At 37.6% G+C, this 17,058-nt stretch overlaps 1 protein-coding gene across 1 annotated transcript in view; it reads right to left on the bottom strand.

Moving 5' to 3' along the window:
* Positions 1-1,510: 1,510 nt before the first annotated feature.
* RGS17 (regulator of G protein signaling 17) overlaps positions 1,511-17,058 on the bottom strand; it is a 139,559-nt gene continuing 124,011 nt past the window's right edge. Inside the window, exon 5 of the mRNA XM_049765457.1 lies at positions 1,511-1,794. Coding sequence (XP_049621414.1) covers positions 1,606-1,794 — 189 coding nt within the window. The 3' untranslated portion in view covers positions 1,511-1,605. The remainder of the gene's footprint in view (positions 1,795-17,058) is intronic.

The following is a 17,058-nucleotide window of genomic DNA, read 5'->3' as shown; positions in this document are numbered from 1 at the left end:
TATTTTAAGTCTATGGAAAGAAAACATGATGCTGATCTTTTAAGGAAAATAAAATATAAAAAAAAACCCTAAACTTGTTTTGAACAATGTTTAATAAATTAAAAAATGAGAGGTAGTTAAAAATGACAAAGAAAACCAATAACTTTAATATCATCCTTAATATAAGGCTAGTAATCTCAATGGATATAAATATTTTAAATGTTTCTTTTAGATTATTCAATATTTAAGTTGAAGATTAAAAAATAGCCTCCAAGGAATATTAATATTCAAATGGAACACTTTGATATAAATATGACACTGACTTTTTGTGTGTGTACACTATATGGTATTAATTTTTGAATCAGAAAAACCTGCCAATGCGAGGCAAATATTTTATCTTAAAGATTTAGTAGTATTTAGGAAAATTAAAATGGCAGCTAGATTATTTGAGCACTGTACTGCCTTAAAATTATGGATGAAAATTAAGAGTTTGGCTTTGAACATTTTAAAAATCAGTCATTCATAAAATATTATGTGAAACCAGTAAATAGTCAAACTAGAGAATTCTCTTCTTAATCTTCTCTTGTTAAATACTTAACTTTTCATGGTCAAGGAAAATAGACTATGAGACTAATCATCAAAATGTTTTTATGATGCTACATGTAAGCATTTTTTTATTAAGTCCGTTTATCTTCCCAAACCAAGTCACCAGACTTGTTTTTTTCTTGCTTAAGTACATACTTTACACAAGCATTTCAGAACTGGGGAGCCAGTCTTTAATAAATTAATAGTAGTATAAGACATCTGTTATATACATAGATTCATTTTCTTCTATTTCAATTAAAAACAATATCACTCTGATTTATCATTAAGATAGATCATTTTTAAATGGATTTGTGCTTTTTTTTTTAAATCATATTATTTTGTTTTAACATAGCCAACTCTTCTGTAATGAAAATTCCACAGTTTAGGCAGTGAACAGGAATTCCCCCATTGGATTTTCCAACAAACAGTGAAAACAAACAGATAAATAGCTCTTTTCCTATGTACATAAATATTGATTCAAAATTAGAGTACTAAACACAGTATATATCAGGTTCAATACCATGATTACAAATCAAAAGTTGGCTTTTTCGGTCTTACGTTATATTAAAAAATGCAAACTACAGCCATTGTGGGGGGCAGTTATTTCTAGAAGACCATATTCACGAAGTCCTTACATACAGATAGAAGATATACCATTGGATTAACTATTACAACAACTACATGATAAAAGAAGCAGTTGTACTTTGCACATGCAGCCTCAGAAGTAACACTAGGAGACTGTTCTTAGAACTGCAAATACAGTTTGCTTGCAAGAATGGATGTTGAATAAAACAAACTTCATTTGGCAATTCACTGTTATGTGATGTTTTCTCCAAACTTAACCATGGAGAACCTTGATAGAAATGAAGACAAAGACCATAGGGTTGTTTTGCTTTGTTTTTGTTGTTGTTGTTGTTGTTGTTTTTCACAGTAGCCTGAGGAGGAATGCTAAACTGTAGTTCTGGAACTCAAGTTTCAGATGTGATTGAACTACTTTTATTTTCCATCCCAGTCCTTCAAAATAATTTCTTTGAGTGAAAATTAAGATTCAGAAGTTGAACTGGCAGTACTTTCAACAAAGGACTTGTAAATTTGAGAGTTCAAAAACCTTGGGAAAGAATCTCTGTGCATTAAGGTATATATCTGAAGTTGGGCATCTTCATACATATGCGGGTTAGGGTCCAACAAATTTCTATTGATCACCTCTCTAACCCGAGAATCGAGACTGACCTAAAAAGAAATAAGAGCAGATACATTAAATAATAGTTTAATTTCCTTTCAAAAGAAATTTATTACATCAATGTAGCTTTCTATTATTTCAAACAAACCTCAAACTGTCAAAACCATTACTGAAAACCTTAAGATTATCTTTTCAAGGTTGAAAAGAAAACATCTAAACTTCAGAGAACCTTGACACAATGGATTTTCAAAACCTTCTGTTTAGTCTAGAGATGCCTTGGTTATTTGTACCTGTCTCTTCCATGCATTCTATCAGAACTTTTAGGTATTTTTTACTTATTGTTGAAAAAATTAGAAGTACATAGAGAGAATTTTCTCCTTTTGTTCTGTAAACTAGTGGGAAGAACTCTTGAAAGGATAAGATTGAAAAAAAAATTGTGAATGAGGAATTGGAGATAGTACAGTGGGTGGGGCACTTGCTTTGCATGTGGCTAAGTTAGGTTTGATCCCCAGCATCTCAAATGGTCCCCTGAACTGTGCCAGGAATGATCCCTGAACAAAAAGTCAGGAGTAAGCCCAGAGCACAGTTGGGTGTGGCCTCAAAACAAACAAACAAACAAAAACCTAACAAAAGAATGAGAGGAACTCTCTGCAACAGTAACTTGTGTCTCAAAGACTGATTGATTCCTTGTAGTTCCTTATTTCCACAATTCTTACTGTCTCTAAAGTAGGGGTCTCAAACTCGCGGCCTGCGGGCCCTTTGTAGCCCTGCGTACAACATTTTGTGGCCCGCGGCCGGCCTTCAAATATCGCAGTATTCGCGATTATTCGCTTACAGAATAATCGCAATAAAAATCGCATTAGTAAGAAAAAAAATTGCATTAAACATTCGCATACCCCGAGCAGTTCCGTTCGGGGTATGCAAATGTTTAATGCGATTTTTTGCAACTTTTTTTCTTACTAATGCGATTTTTATTGCGAATATTCGGTAAGGGAAATCCTTTATGCGGCCCTGCCTCACCCCGACTTTGCCTCCTGCGGCCCCCAGGTAAATTGAGTTTGAGACCCCTGCTCTAAAGTAAGAAATGTGGTCAAGCAAAACAAGGAACCAAATCAAATATATCTTGCCCAAATTAATCTCCTTCTTGGTCAAAAATGGATGTGTTGGGAGGGGACTGGTTTCAGTATATTTATTCTGTATTACTGAGGGAAGGATAAAGTCATGAGAATATATGAATTTTTCCCATGCCCTTTGTTTAAAAACATCACTTGTGCAGACAATGGGGTTAAAATAATTGAGCTATAATCAATTAAAATTTATAACTTATTTTGAATGCAAAGTTACAGAAAGGTAAAATCTTACCAGATACAGGCACACCTTAGAGATATTAGAAGAGCATCTTCTGACAACCACAATGAAGTGATTAACATAAATATAGACTTAAATTAGTTTCACAAACCCTTGGATTCCTCATGTATATAAAAGCAGTGTTTAAACTATACTACAATCTATCAAGTATTCACTAATTCAACATCTAAATTAAAGCACATGCTGTAATTAAAGAAAACAATCGATTAAAAGGAAGCTCAGCATAATTTGAGCCTTTATGAGTTGCAATATTTTTGCTCGTAGATGGTTTTATGAAAAATAAATGAAGCAATTACATGTGAAGCACAATAAAGGGAAGTACAATAAACATAAAAAGAGGTTTTTTAATACACTTCACTATTTTAATAAATGTTTTCTGCTTTTAATTTTTAATGTTTTCCAGTGGAGAAGGAAATATCACATTAACAAAAGAGGTCATTTCTTTCATATATAGCAGCACAAGTATAGTTTAAAATTTATTTGTCAGTAACTGGAATTATATTAAGACAAGGAAATTTAATGAATTATTAAGTGCTTTGAGTACTCACTGTTGGGTTCTTTGCTTACATTTATTTACCCTAGTGGTACTCAGGGACTATTTCTAGATTTGTGCTTGGGGATGACCCCTGGTTGTGCTCAGGGGACAATATATGATGCTGGATATTCACACAGGAGTTGCAGCCTGCTATAGCTACATACAAAACAAGTATGTATCAACTCCTGTGCCATAGACAACTCTCCAGCCTATAGACAAAAACAAAATAATAATAATCAGTGAAATTGATCTCCAACAAAAATCAATGTAGTCTTTTCACTTAAAAATAGTAAAAGATTGACTGTGCTTCTGAACTTCCAAAGGTTTCCTCAGGGGCCTAGGGAGCGCACCCCCCAAAAAACTGCATTTTGAAGCTGGTGAGTGCCTGCATTCTGGGGCTGCGGGATCGCTCTGCCCTGCCCTGCCTTTGTTCACTCTGAGGACTTCAGGAAACTCCTATCTCTGTCTGCCTAAAACTGTGCTTCTGAACTTCCAAAGGTTTCCTCAGGGGCCTAGGGAGCACACCCCCAAAAAACTGCATTTTGAAGCTGGTTTCCTCAGGGGCCTAGGAGTGCACCCCCCAAAAAACTGCATTTTGAAGCTGGTGAGTGCCTGCATTCTGGGGCTGCGGGATGGCTCTGCCCTGCCCTGCCTTTGTTCACTCTGAGGACTTCGGGGAAAACTCCTATCTCTGTCTGCCTGAAACTGTGCTTCTGAACTTGCGAAGGTATCCTCAGGGGCCTAGGGAGCACACCCCCAAAAAACTGCATTTTGAAGCTGGTGAGTGGCTGCATTCTGGGGCTGCGGGATCGCTCTGCCCTGCCCTGCCTTTGTTCACTCTGAGGACTTTCAACTAGAGGCAGCAGAAGAGCTCAGCCGCCTCGCTTCCCTTCGCAGCCGTGAACTCTTCCTAATCAATGAACCCCACCACAACACGCAGGAAAAACCACACTACAAGCGTGACAATGGGGAAAACTCGCAGGCAAACACCATCCATAGAGAATGAAGAAGAAAGCTCAGTTGATCTAATAAATTTCAACCACCTGATTAATCTTTCAGATAAGGAGTTTAGAATAGAAATATGGAATATGTTTGTAGAACTCAAAAAGAGCATAGATCGATCTGAAGAGAACACAAAAACAGAAATCAGAAAACTCCAAACTGAAATAACAGATCTGAAAAATACGGTTGCTCAACTGAAAACCACAATGGATAGCCTCGCCAACAGGATATAAGCAGCTGAGGAGAGAATTGGAGTACTGGAAGATGAGATGCAGAAAAGCTCAACACAACAGAAGAAATTGGAAAAGAACCTTAAGACAAACGAACAGGCAATGGAAAATGTACTCAAGGCTTGCGAACAGATAAAAATAGAAGTCTTTGATAAACTCAACAGAAACAACATAAGAATCATTGGAGTCCCAGAAACCCAGGAAGGAGATCTCCAAGAAGAATCAACTGTCAAAGACATCATCAAAGAGATACTCCCAGAGTTAAAGACTACATGCAATCAAATCCTGCATGCCCGAAGAATACCAGCTAAAAGAGATCCAAAGGAAAACACCCCAAGACATATTCTCGTTACAATGACAAATTCCATAGATAGGGATAGAATACTGAAAGCAGCAAGATCAAAAAGGGAAATTACATTCAAAGGAGCATCCCTAAGACTTACAGCAGACATGTCACAAGAAACTCTCAAGGCCAGAAGACAGTGGTTGGATATTGTGACAAGATTGAAATGAATGCCTCTCCAAGAATACTGCACCCAGCCCGACTCACATTCAGGTTTGGAGGAAGAATACACAGCTTCACGGATAAACAACAGCTCAGAAACTTCACAGATGATAAACCAGCCTTAAAGGAAAAACTGACAGGTCTACTCTAAGACAAGAGAGACCAACAAACACAGCAAACTTATCTACAAAGATGACATTAAATCCTATGACAATCATCTCCCTCAATGTCAATGGACTAAATTCACCAACTAAAAGACACAGAGTGGCAAAATGGGTCAAAAAGATGAATCCAACCTTCTGCTGCCTACAAGAAACACATCTGAATAGTCAGAACAAACATAGACTCAAAATCAAAGGTTGGAAGAAAATTATCCAAGCAAACAACACCCTGAAAAAAGCTGGGGTGGCCATATTAATATCAGATGACACCAACTTTATACTCAGAAAAGTGGTAAGGGACAAAGATGGACACTATGTACTAATCAAGGGATATGTGCAACAGAAAGAAATCAGACTATTAAACATATATGCACCCAATGAGAGACCAGCAAATTATCTAATACAATTACTGACAAATCTGAAAGAAGAAATCAATAATAACACAATCATTGTGGGAGACTTCAACACAGCACTATCAACACTTGATAGGTCAACCAGACTGAAACCCAACAAAAACATACTAGCCCTGAAAAGAGTTATGGAAGAAAGAGGACTAGTAGATATATACAGGACACTCCATCCCAAAAAACCTGGATACACATTCTTTTCCAATGTACATGGGTCATTCTCCAGAATAGACTACATGCTGACACATAAAACATACCTCCATAAAATCAAGAGGATAGAAATCTTGCAGGCTACCTTTGCTGACCACAAGGCTCTGAAATTAGATGTGAACTACAAAGCCACACAGAAGAAAAACTTTAACAATTGGAAATTAAACACCCTGCTACTGAACAACCAGTGGGTCCGAGATGAAATCAAAAAGGAAATCAAAACTTTCCTGGAAACAAATGATAATGAAGACACAAACTGCCAGAATCTATGGGACACAGCAAAAGCAGTCCTGAGAGGAAAATTTATAGCTCTACAAGCACACATCAGGAAGGAAGAAGGAGCATACCTGAATAACTTAATGGCGCAGCTTAAACAATTAGAAAATGACCAACAGAAGGAAACAAAAATAGGGAGACAGAAGGAAATAATAAAGCTGAAAGCGGAACTCAATGAAGTAGAAAACCAAAAAGCAATCCGAAAGATCAACGAAAGCAGAAGCTGGTTCTTTGAAAAAATAAACAAGATTGATAGACCATTGGCAAAACTCACAAAGAAAGATACAAAGAGAAATCTGATAACCTGTATTAGAAATGAAAAGGGGGAGATCACAACAGAAATTGCAGAGATCCAAAGGATAATCAGAGGCTACTTTGAGAAACTTTATGCTACAAAACATGAGAACCTAGAAGAAATGGAAAAATTCTTGGACACTTATAACCTTCCACATTTAAGTAAGGAGGATGTAGCATATCTAAACACCCCCATCACTACTGATGAAATTGAAACTATAATCAAACATCTACCAAAAAAAGAAAGCCCAGGCCCAGATGGTTTTCCTAATGAATTTTTTCAAATCTTTCAAGAGGAGCTACTACCAATCCTAGCCAGACTCTTCCATGAAATTGAAAAAAAGGGAACTCTCCCAAACAGCTTTTATGAAGCCAACATTACCTTGATACCAAAACCAGACAGAGACGCTGCCAAAAAAGAAAATTACAGACCAATATCCCTGATGAATGCTGATGCAAAGATCTTCAACAAAATCCTGGCAAATAGGATCCAATGCATCATCAAGAAGATCATACACTATGACCAAGTAGACTTCATCCCAGGAATGCAAGGATGGTTTAACATCCGTAAATCTATTAACATCATACACAACATCAACAACAAGAAAAATAAAAATCACATGATCATATCAATAGATGCAGAGAAAGCATTTGATAAGGTCCAACACCCATTCTTGATCAAAACTCTCAGCAAGATGGGAATGGAAGGAACTTTTCTCAATCTAGTTGAAGCCATCTACCACAAGCCAATGGCAAATATTATCCTCAATGGAGAAAAACTAAAAGCCTTTCCTCTAAATTCGGGTACAAGACAAGGCTGTCTGCTCTCACCACTCCTCTTCAACATAGTACTGGAAGTTCTTGCTATAGCGATCAGGCAAGAAAAAGATATCAAGGGAATTCAGATAGGAAAGGAAGAAGTCAAGCTCTCATTGTTTGCAGATGACATGATACTCTACTTAGAAAACCCTAAAGAGTCTACCAAAAAGCTTCTAGAAACAATAGATTCATATAGCAAGGTGGCAGGCTACAAAATCAACCTACAGAAATCAATGGCCTTTTTATACACCAATAATAATAGGGAAGAGATGGAAGTCAGGAAGGCAATCCCATTCACAATAGTGCCACACAAACTCAAATATCTTGGAGTAAACTTGACCAAAGACGTGAAGAACCTATACAAAGAAAACTATAAAGCCCTGCTCCAAGAAATAAGAGAGGACACACGGAAATGGAAACACCCTGCTCATGGCTTGGCAGGATTAACATCATTAAAATGGCAATACTCCCCAAAGCGTTATACAGATTTAATGCGATCCCCTTAAAAATACCCATGACATTCTTCAAAGAAGTGGATCAAATACTTATGAAGTTCATCTGGAACAATAAACATCCTCGAATAGCTAAAGCACTCCTAGGGAAAAGGAAAATGGGAGGCATTACTTTTCCCAACTTTAAACTGTACTACAAAGCAATAGTTATTAAAACAGCATGGTACTGGAATAAAGACAGACCCTCAGATCAGTGGAATAGGCTTGAGTTCTCAGAGAACATTCCCCAGGTATACAATTACCTAATTTTTGACAAAGGAGCAAGAAATCCTAAGTGGAGCAGAGAAAATCTCTTCAACAAGTGGTGCTGGCAGAACTGGTTAGCGACTTGCAAAAAAGCGAACATAGACCCCCAGTTAACATCATGTACGAAGGTAAAATCCAAATGGATTAAAGACCTTGATATCAGACCAGATACCATAAGGTATATAGAACAACATGTCTGTAAAACACTCCATGACATTGAGACTAAAGGTATCTTCAAGGAGGAAACTGCACTTTCCAAACAAGTGGAAACAGAGATTAACAGATGGGAATACATTAAACTGAAAAGCTTCTGCACCTCAAAAGAAATAGTGCCCAGGATACAAGAGTCACCCACTGAGTGGGAGAAACTATTCACCCAACATCCTTCAGATAAGGGGCTAATATCCAAAATATACAGGGCATTGACAGAACTTTACAAAAAAAAAAAAAAAAAACATCTAATCCCGTCAAAAAATGGGGAGAAGAAATGAACAGACACTTTGATAAAAAAGAAATACAAATGGCCAAAAGACACATGAAAAAATGCTCCTCGTCACTAATCATCAGAGAGATGCAAATCAAAACAACGATGAGATACCACCTCACACCACAGAGATTGGCGCACATCACAGAGAATGAGAACAATCAGTGCTGGCGGGGATGTGGAGAGAAAGGAACTCTTATCCACTGCTGGTGGGAATGCCGTCTAGTACAGCCTCTATGGAAAGCGATATGGAGGTTTCTTCAAAATCTGGAAATTGAGCTCCCATTCGACCCAGCTATTCCACTCCTAGGGATATACCCTAGGAACACAAGAATACAATACAAAAACCCCTTCCTCACACCTATATTTATTGCAGCACTATTCACAATAGCCAGGCTCTGGAAACAACCAAGATGCCCTTCAAGAGACAAATGGCTAAAGAAACTGTGGTACATATACACAATGGAATATTATGCAGCCATCAGGATAGATGAAGTCATGAAATTTTCCTATACATGGATGTACATGGAATCTATCATGCTCAGTGAAATAAGTCAGAGGGAAAGAGAGAGACGCAGAATAGTCTCACTCATCTATGGGTTTTAAGAAAAATAAAAGTCATTTTTGTAACAATCCTCAGAGACAATTAGAGGAGAGCTGGAACACCAGCTCACTCCATGAAGCTCACCACAAAGAGTGGTGAGCACAGTTATAGAAATAACTACACTGAGAACTCCCATAATCAAGTGAGGGAACTGGAAAGCCTGTCTGGAGTACAGATGGGGGTGGGGTGGGATGGAGGGAGATTTGGGACTTTGGTGGCGGGAATGTTGCACTGGTGAAGAGGGGTGTTCTTTATATGACTGAAACCTCATCACAATCATTTATGTAATCAAGATATTCAAATAAAGAGAAAAAAAATCAAAAAAAAAATTTTTTGAGCTTCCATATGACCTAGTAACACTACTCCTTGTAATACACCTTTGGGGCACAGAAACACAGAGAACAAAAATAATCTGCATTCTTTTGTATTTTGAACAACTATTCAAAATAACTGGAATCTAGAAACAACCCAACAGCCCAAGAACAGTGGGCAAAGAAACCATGCTACATCTACTCAATGGGCTACTACACAGCTGTTTGTAAAAATAGCATCATGAAATTATTTATACTTGGGTGGATATTAAAATTATTATGTTGAGTAAAATTAGTCAGAGGGAGAAGGATAGACATAGAATGATTGCACATGTTTGAGGACTTATATACACATATATAAAGATAGTATAATATTAATATACAAAAACAATAAAGTCAAGGTCATTGAGGAGCAGTTCACAGTAGGAAGTTTGTCAGAAATAGCAAGGGAGTGTATTAAGGTAGAGAAGGGACCACTATGATAATGAATGTTGGAATTAAACTTTCTGGACAAGAACTGGATGCTAAAAGGTGATAAAAGGATATGCATGATACCACTTCAGTAATAATATTGTAGATCACAGTGTCTTAAAGGATAAAAGGAAGAAAAAAGGGGAGAGTTAGAGAGATAAGAATACTATCTACTTAGCTAGAGGAGGCAGAGGGAAAGATGGAGGGAACCTGGGGATATTGGTTGTAGTTAATGTATACTATTGGGGAGATGTTCTGCATTTTTATGACTGGAATTCAATAATGAATAACTTTGTAATTGTGTATCTCATGGTGATTCAACTAAAATATTTATTTATTAAATAAATAATTAAATATAAAAAAATAGTAAAAGATTTACCTTAAAGTAAGAAGTTTTGGGCCCAAACCTCAAAAAACAACAAAACAAATGAAAAAAATTGATTTGGTTGTTTGAACAGGTCAGCAATGAAAAGAAGTGCAGAGAGATCAAATAACAAGGAAATTCCCATGAGTTGCCAGAGTTTATAGCTTCACCTTGTGGCATGTCAGTGCCCGAATTAGGATCCTTTATAGTACAGTGAGAGTTATATGATTTCTGACACCAGCTTAAGCCAGAATCACTTAGGATTCAGGGACTACCTGATGGTTTTCAATGGTCTTTCCCATCCTTTTGCAGACCATGTTCCCTTCTGACCTTGTTTCTTTCCTGTCATACTCTTGTTCTATCCGTTGTTTCCCATGTTATGCCATGGCTTGACAAAACTTATTTATTTTCATCTGTGGGATACTTGGAATATCCTGAGGGTACGAAAAGCCATATGGGCCCCAGTTGAGAAATGCTTTTTTATTTTTGTTTTTGTTTTTGTTTTTTTTTTTGGGGGGGCACACCTGTTTGATGCTCAGGGGTTACTCCTGGCTAAGCACTCAGAAATTGCCCCTGGCTTGGGGAGACCATATGGGACGCTGGGGGATCGAACCACAGTCCTTCCTTGGCTAGTGCTTGCAAGGCAGACACCTTACCTCTAGCGTGAGAAATGCTTTGTTAAAATTTTATTTTATTTTATTTTATTTTGTGGGGGTACACCTAATGGTTCTCATGGGTTACTCCTGGCTCTGCACTCAGGAATCACTCCTGGCAGGATCAGGAGATGGTATGATTTGCTGGGGATCAAACTTGAATTGGCTGCATGCAAAGCAAGCACCTTATTCACAGTACTATTTCTCTGCCCCCCTGAGAAATGACTGTCATGAGGCCATCTTATCTGGGACAGTGCATAAAACATGGAAGTTTCCTGGAAAGAAATTCACCCTAAAGAAAGAGAAAATCTTGAGCAACAAAATCTTTTTTTCTTATTCTTCTGCATATTCACATTCAGGGTGTGGGTAGGGGATTGAAGGAAGCAGTAGAATGCAGTAGTAAGAGTTTTTAAGAGTTTTACAAAATTAAAAATTAAACAAATATGGGATTATATTAAACATTTCTGTACTGTAAAAGAAACTAAGGTTAAAGTAAGATACCCTACTAAATGGAAAAAAAAAAAACCCAAGCACATTCTGCAATTGACAAATGGCGAATATATCCAAAACAGAGTTTATATAAAACACTCGCAGATCTTGGGGCCAGAGAGATAGTATGCAGGTAAGGTAAGGCATGCAGAAGGAATGTGGTTCAAATCCCAGCATCCCATATGGTCTCATGAGCCTGCCAGGAGCGATTTTTGAGTGTAGAGCCAGGAATAACCCTTGAGTGCTGCCAGGTGTGACCCAAAAACAAAAACAAAATCAAACAAACAAAACACTTGCAGATCTCAATAATCAAGTAAGCAACCCCATCCAAAAATGAGGCAAAGTGTTGAACAATTATTTACTCCAAATGACACATACATGAACAATAGATATATGAAAATGTGTTCATGATCACTGATGCAAATAAAAACAATGTGAATAAAATTCACATTCAAATGTGTATTCAAATTCAATACAAATGAAAATGAAGTATTATCTTATACCAGTGATAATGGTATATACCAAAATGCCTGGCATTAGTCAGTACTGGCAGGCCTATGGGAAAAAAGGAAACTTGATGCACCATTAGTGGGTCATCTGGCTTCCTTTATGAAAAACAATATGAGACTGCTCAAAAATTAAAAATAGGTCATCCATTTGACCCAGTGATTCTTCTTCTGGTATCCTATTTTACAAGATAAAAACACTAATTAAAAGTATATATATAGGGCACACCTATATTCACTGCAATACTAGTACTGGCCAAGATCTGAAAACAACTCAAATACCCAAGGAATAAATTAGAAACTGTAGCACATACACACAATAAGTCAGTTACAACTAAAAAGGGAACTTTACCTTTCACTATAACTTCTAAAGGGTCTCTTTAGAAAAAGAAGGGTGAAAGACAGATGCCAAAGGACTTCACTTATAGGTGGCATATAAAGAAAGAAAGCAAAGGAATATACAATGTTTAACGAAGGATGGGGGACTCTTAAACTTTGATAATAGAACTCAACTTACTAACGGGGTAGACTACAATGGTGGGATGGTGGCAGGAATTGATGGGATATACTAGCCCAAAGGTTTCTGGCACAATGGCAGTGATGGAAGCAATAGGACTTTGCACACTAAAAGCATAAACATTAGCCCTACTGCAAATAATAAAGAGGACTGCAGGGCACTGGAGATATAGTACCGTGGTGGGTAAGGCACTTGCCTTGCATGTGGCCAACTCGGGTTTGATCCCTGACACCCCAACACCCTAGATGGTTCCCTGAGCCCTGTTAGGAATAATCCTTGAGTACAGAGCCAGGAGTAAACCCTGAGAACTGCAGGATATGGCCCCCAAATAAGTAAACTACTAAACAGAAAAAAAAATAACCAAACAAATGAATAAACAAGCCTCTGCAGGGCAGTGAGGTTACACATACCAAAACTGGAAATTTGACAATTTGTGCACTATCGGACTGGTTGGCGGTGCTGAGAGTTGCAAGTAAAGAGCGAGCAGAAATGATAGATGCTCAGTTGCCTACTGAAGTAAGAAGAAAAAGTCAGAGCTCACAAGCGTAAAAATCCATACTGCCAATTGCACAAACCAGGTCAGAGGGAAATATAATAAAATTTAAAGGTTCCAGAGAAGTCTGGGGGGTAAAGCAGAGGCTGATGAAAACTAATATTACTAGTGGATACTAGAGAAACCTGGGTCTCGGTTGTCCTCCTTACATGTACATTTAGCATGTCTAGACTTCCTACCCACTAGAGCAGAACTCTGGTTTGAGATGATTGTCCTGTCAAAAGGGAATAAGTGCAGTTTGGATTTTGTCTTGATGTTCTAGTTACCATAGTGCATTGTAAAGTTTGACTCTGGGAATATTTTGGGCTGAATTTATACTAAAGCTTATTAATTTTCAAAATTTTACAAATTCTCCTTTAAAGCAATGAATTCCTAAAACAATTGTTTTTACATTTTCTCCCAATTAGTTTTACTTAAGTTTACTGAGCTTGTTTTATGAGCAATTATCATCTACCCACCACAAAAAATTAGGAGAAATTAATTTTCCTTTTCTTCTACATGAATTTTGCTACTTATAACTTCTATCACCAGAGAAAATGTTCTTTTTCCATTTTTATTGAAAGGTTATTTTTTTGGTTTTTGGGTCACTCCTGGCTCTATGCTCAGGAATCGCTCCCAGCAGGCTCAGAGGACCATATGGGATGCCAGAATTCAAACCACCGACCTTCTGCATGCAAGGCAAAGGCATTACTTCCATGCTATCTCCGGCCCCCTCTTTTTCCTTTTTCTTTTTTTTCTTTTTTTTTTTTTTTTTGGTTTTTGAGCCACACTCATTTGAAGCTCAGGAGTTACTCCTGGCTATGCGCTCAGAAATCGCCCCTGGCTTGGGGGAACCATATGGGACGCCACCGCAGTCCGTCCTACACTAGTGCTTGCAAGGCAGACACCTTACCTCTAGCGCCACCTTCCCGGCCCGTCTTTTTCCATTTTAATGGATAGATTTTCCTCATTTTTTTCTATTCAGTTTTTATATATTTTTTAAAAATCTGGTTTTCTTGCCAGTTTTAATGTTTATTTTTAAGAAAAATTAACTTTAATGGCTATTTCCATGGAAAATAGTAGTACATTGCAAATAACATGTGCATTGCAAACAAGACCAGTGGAAATATTTATACATTGATATTTACTTTTTATAACAATTTTGTTTTTGTTTTGGGGCCACACCCGGTGGTGCTCAGGGGTTACTCCTGGCTGTCTGTTCAGAAATAGCTCCTGGCAGGCACGGGGACCATATGAGACACCGGGATTCGAACCAACCACCTTTGGTCCTGGATCGGCTGCTTGCAAGGCAAACGCTGCTGTGCTATCTCTCCAGGCCCTTTATAACAAATTTTATTAAGCTCACTAAGATAAACTTAAAAAATAAAATATCTTTTGTTTTGTTTTGTTCTGTTTTGTTTTTTTTTTGGGTCATACCCGGCAACGCTCAGGAGTTACTCCTGGCTCTATGCTCAAAAATCACTCCTGGCAGGCTAGGGGACCATATGGGATGCCCAGATTCGAACCACTGTCCTTCTGTGTCTAAGGCAAACGCCTTACCGCTGTGCTATCTCTCCAGCCCCAAACTTAAAAAATCTTATAGGATTAAGCTTAAAGCATACTAGTCATACTTCTGGTAGAGTATGAAAGGTGATTTTTGCTATGTTAGAGATAATTCAGTAATATGAGTAAAGGATTATTTGCCATTTTGTCTGAGGTTTTAAGTTTTCGCTTATATAATCTATGTAAATAAATATCATGAAGAAAATATTAGAAAATAAAATAACTAGCCTATATACTGGCAGAATACATGTTTGATACCAGAAGATTTTGGATTTTTGTTTTCTACCAGATATTATTTGTATGTCCTTGAAGAATTTCTCTGACTGTGAGAATCAGTTGTCTTTTCTGTAAGAGTGCCATCTGTCCTTGTGGTGGGAGAGTTGAGAGGTTCATATTTTAATAAAATATGTAACTTTGGTGTGGGGATAGGAAAAATATGTAACATCATTTTAACAATGTAAAGTCCACTGTTCTAGTGATAACAGTAATAACTGATCATAGTTATAAAGTATTTGTATCAATCTTCTTATCTTGACCTCCATCTCTACATACCACGATGTTTATCACAAATTTTAGTTACTAGTTTTTGACATGATTTCCTAAAAGATAAGTTAGTTTCTTCTCTTTCTTCCTTCCTCCTTCTTTCTTTCTTTCTTTCTTTCTTTCTTTCTTTCTTTCTTTCTTTCTTTCTTTCTTTCTTTCTTTCTTTCTTTCTTTCTTTCTTTCTTTCTTTCTTTCTTTCTTTCTCTTTCTTTCTCTCTTTCTCCTATCTCCTTCTCTCTCCTATCTCTTCTCTGTCTCTCTGTCTCTGTCTCTCTCTGTCTCTCTCTCTCTCTCTTTCCCCCTTTCCCTCCCTCCCTCCCTGGGCCATACCTGGTGGTACTCAGGCATTACTCCTGGCTCTGTGCTCAGAAATTAATCCTGCCTGGCTCAGGGGACCATATGGGATGCTTGGGATCAAACCCAGGTTGGCCACATGCAAGGCAAATGCCCTACCCACTGTGCTATTGCTCAGTCCCTCTTTTATTTTTTAGGGATCATACCTGGCTATGATCAGGGGTTTCACTTGTTTCTGTTATCAGAGATCACTCTTGTAAGTACTCAGGAAGCCATATAGGATAGTCTGTATTGAACCTGGGTTCAATGGTTTTGAGACAATAAATAAATAAATAAATAAATAAATAAATAAATAAATAAAACCCAAGAACTGAGGGCTTTCAAATACCTCTTGTGCTCTGACCTCAGCATTTGAGGACACTTCTTTTTGGACTGGCAGGTGAAGCTCATTTCTGAAGAATATTGAATTTTTCTATTTGTTTGTTTTTGGTGGTGGTGCTTAGGGATTACTCCTGGTGCTCAGAAATTATGCCTTCCAGACTCAGGGGAGCATATGAGATGCTGGGGATGAAACCCAGGGCAAATGTCCTGTCTGCTATGCAATCACTTCAGCCCCTGAATTATTTTCTAATTTATGGAAAAGTATAATTTGATTGCTAAATAAGATCCTTGCAAAATTAAGTATATTCTGGCACTAGGAAAAAAATTCTTTTGTGGGGGGGGTGAGAAGCACACTCAGCACCTCTCAGGGGTTACTCTTGGCTCTGCATTCAGAAGTCACTCCTGGCAGGCTTGGGAACCATATGGGATGTCAGCAATTGAGCCCAGGGCTATTTCAGGTTGGCCACATGCAAGGCAAATGCCTTACTGCTGCTGTGCTATCATTCTGGCCCTGTAGGAAAACGAATTCTAATGTTTACTAAAAGGAAAAAGAATATCTAAACTAATTACCATTACCCTTCAATTCTCCAAATGATTAGTGAGTCAAGAAGCCACTTCTTTACTCTTGTAAAAACTGTGTTGTAAGTATCAATAAACAAGGCAGTTTGTTTGTTTGTTTTTGCAGTTTTGCCTAGGCTGCTGAGCTAGAGATTTTCAAACTCATATACATAGAGAAAATTGATTAAATGTATGGATTCCAGAGCAGGAGAGATCACAAAGGGGTTCAAGTGTTTGCACTGCAGAAGGTGTCTCAATTCAATCTAAGTACTGATTCCTGGACTCCGTTTTTCAAAATTCAGACTCAGCCCTCTTGATCCTTCTCAAGAATTTGCTTTCTAGACAAAATGCTCTAGGACGTTCACATGCAGTGGGCCTGGAGCTCACACTTGGACAAACACTATTCCAAGAATATTCTTCCTTTTTAACTTATGCCTTGAGTTCAACAGATGGAATGAGCTTGTCAATGCTCATGTAAA

This window comes from Suncus etruscus, chromosome 18 (genome assembly GCF_024139225.1).
Source record: "Suncus etruscus isolate mSunEtr1 chromosome 18, mSunEtr1.pri.cur, whole genome shotgun sequence".
NCBI classification, from domain to species: domain Eukaryota; kingdom Metazoa; phylum Chordata; class Mammalia; order Eulipotyphla; family Soricidae; genus Suncus; species Suncus etruscus.
The sequence above is the reverse complement of the archived record's forward strand: the minus strand, read 5'-3'. Positions and strand labels throughout refer to the sequence as shown.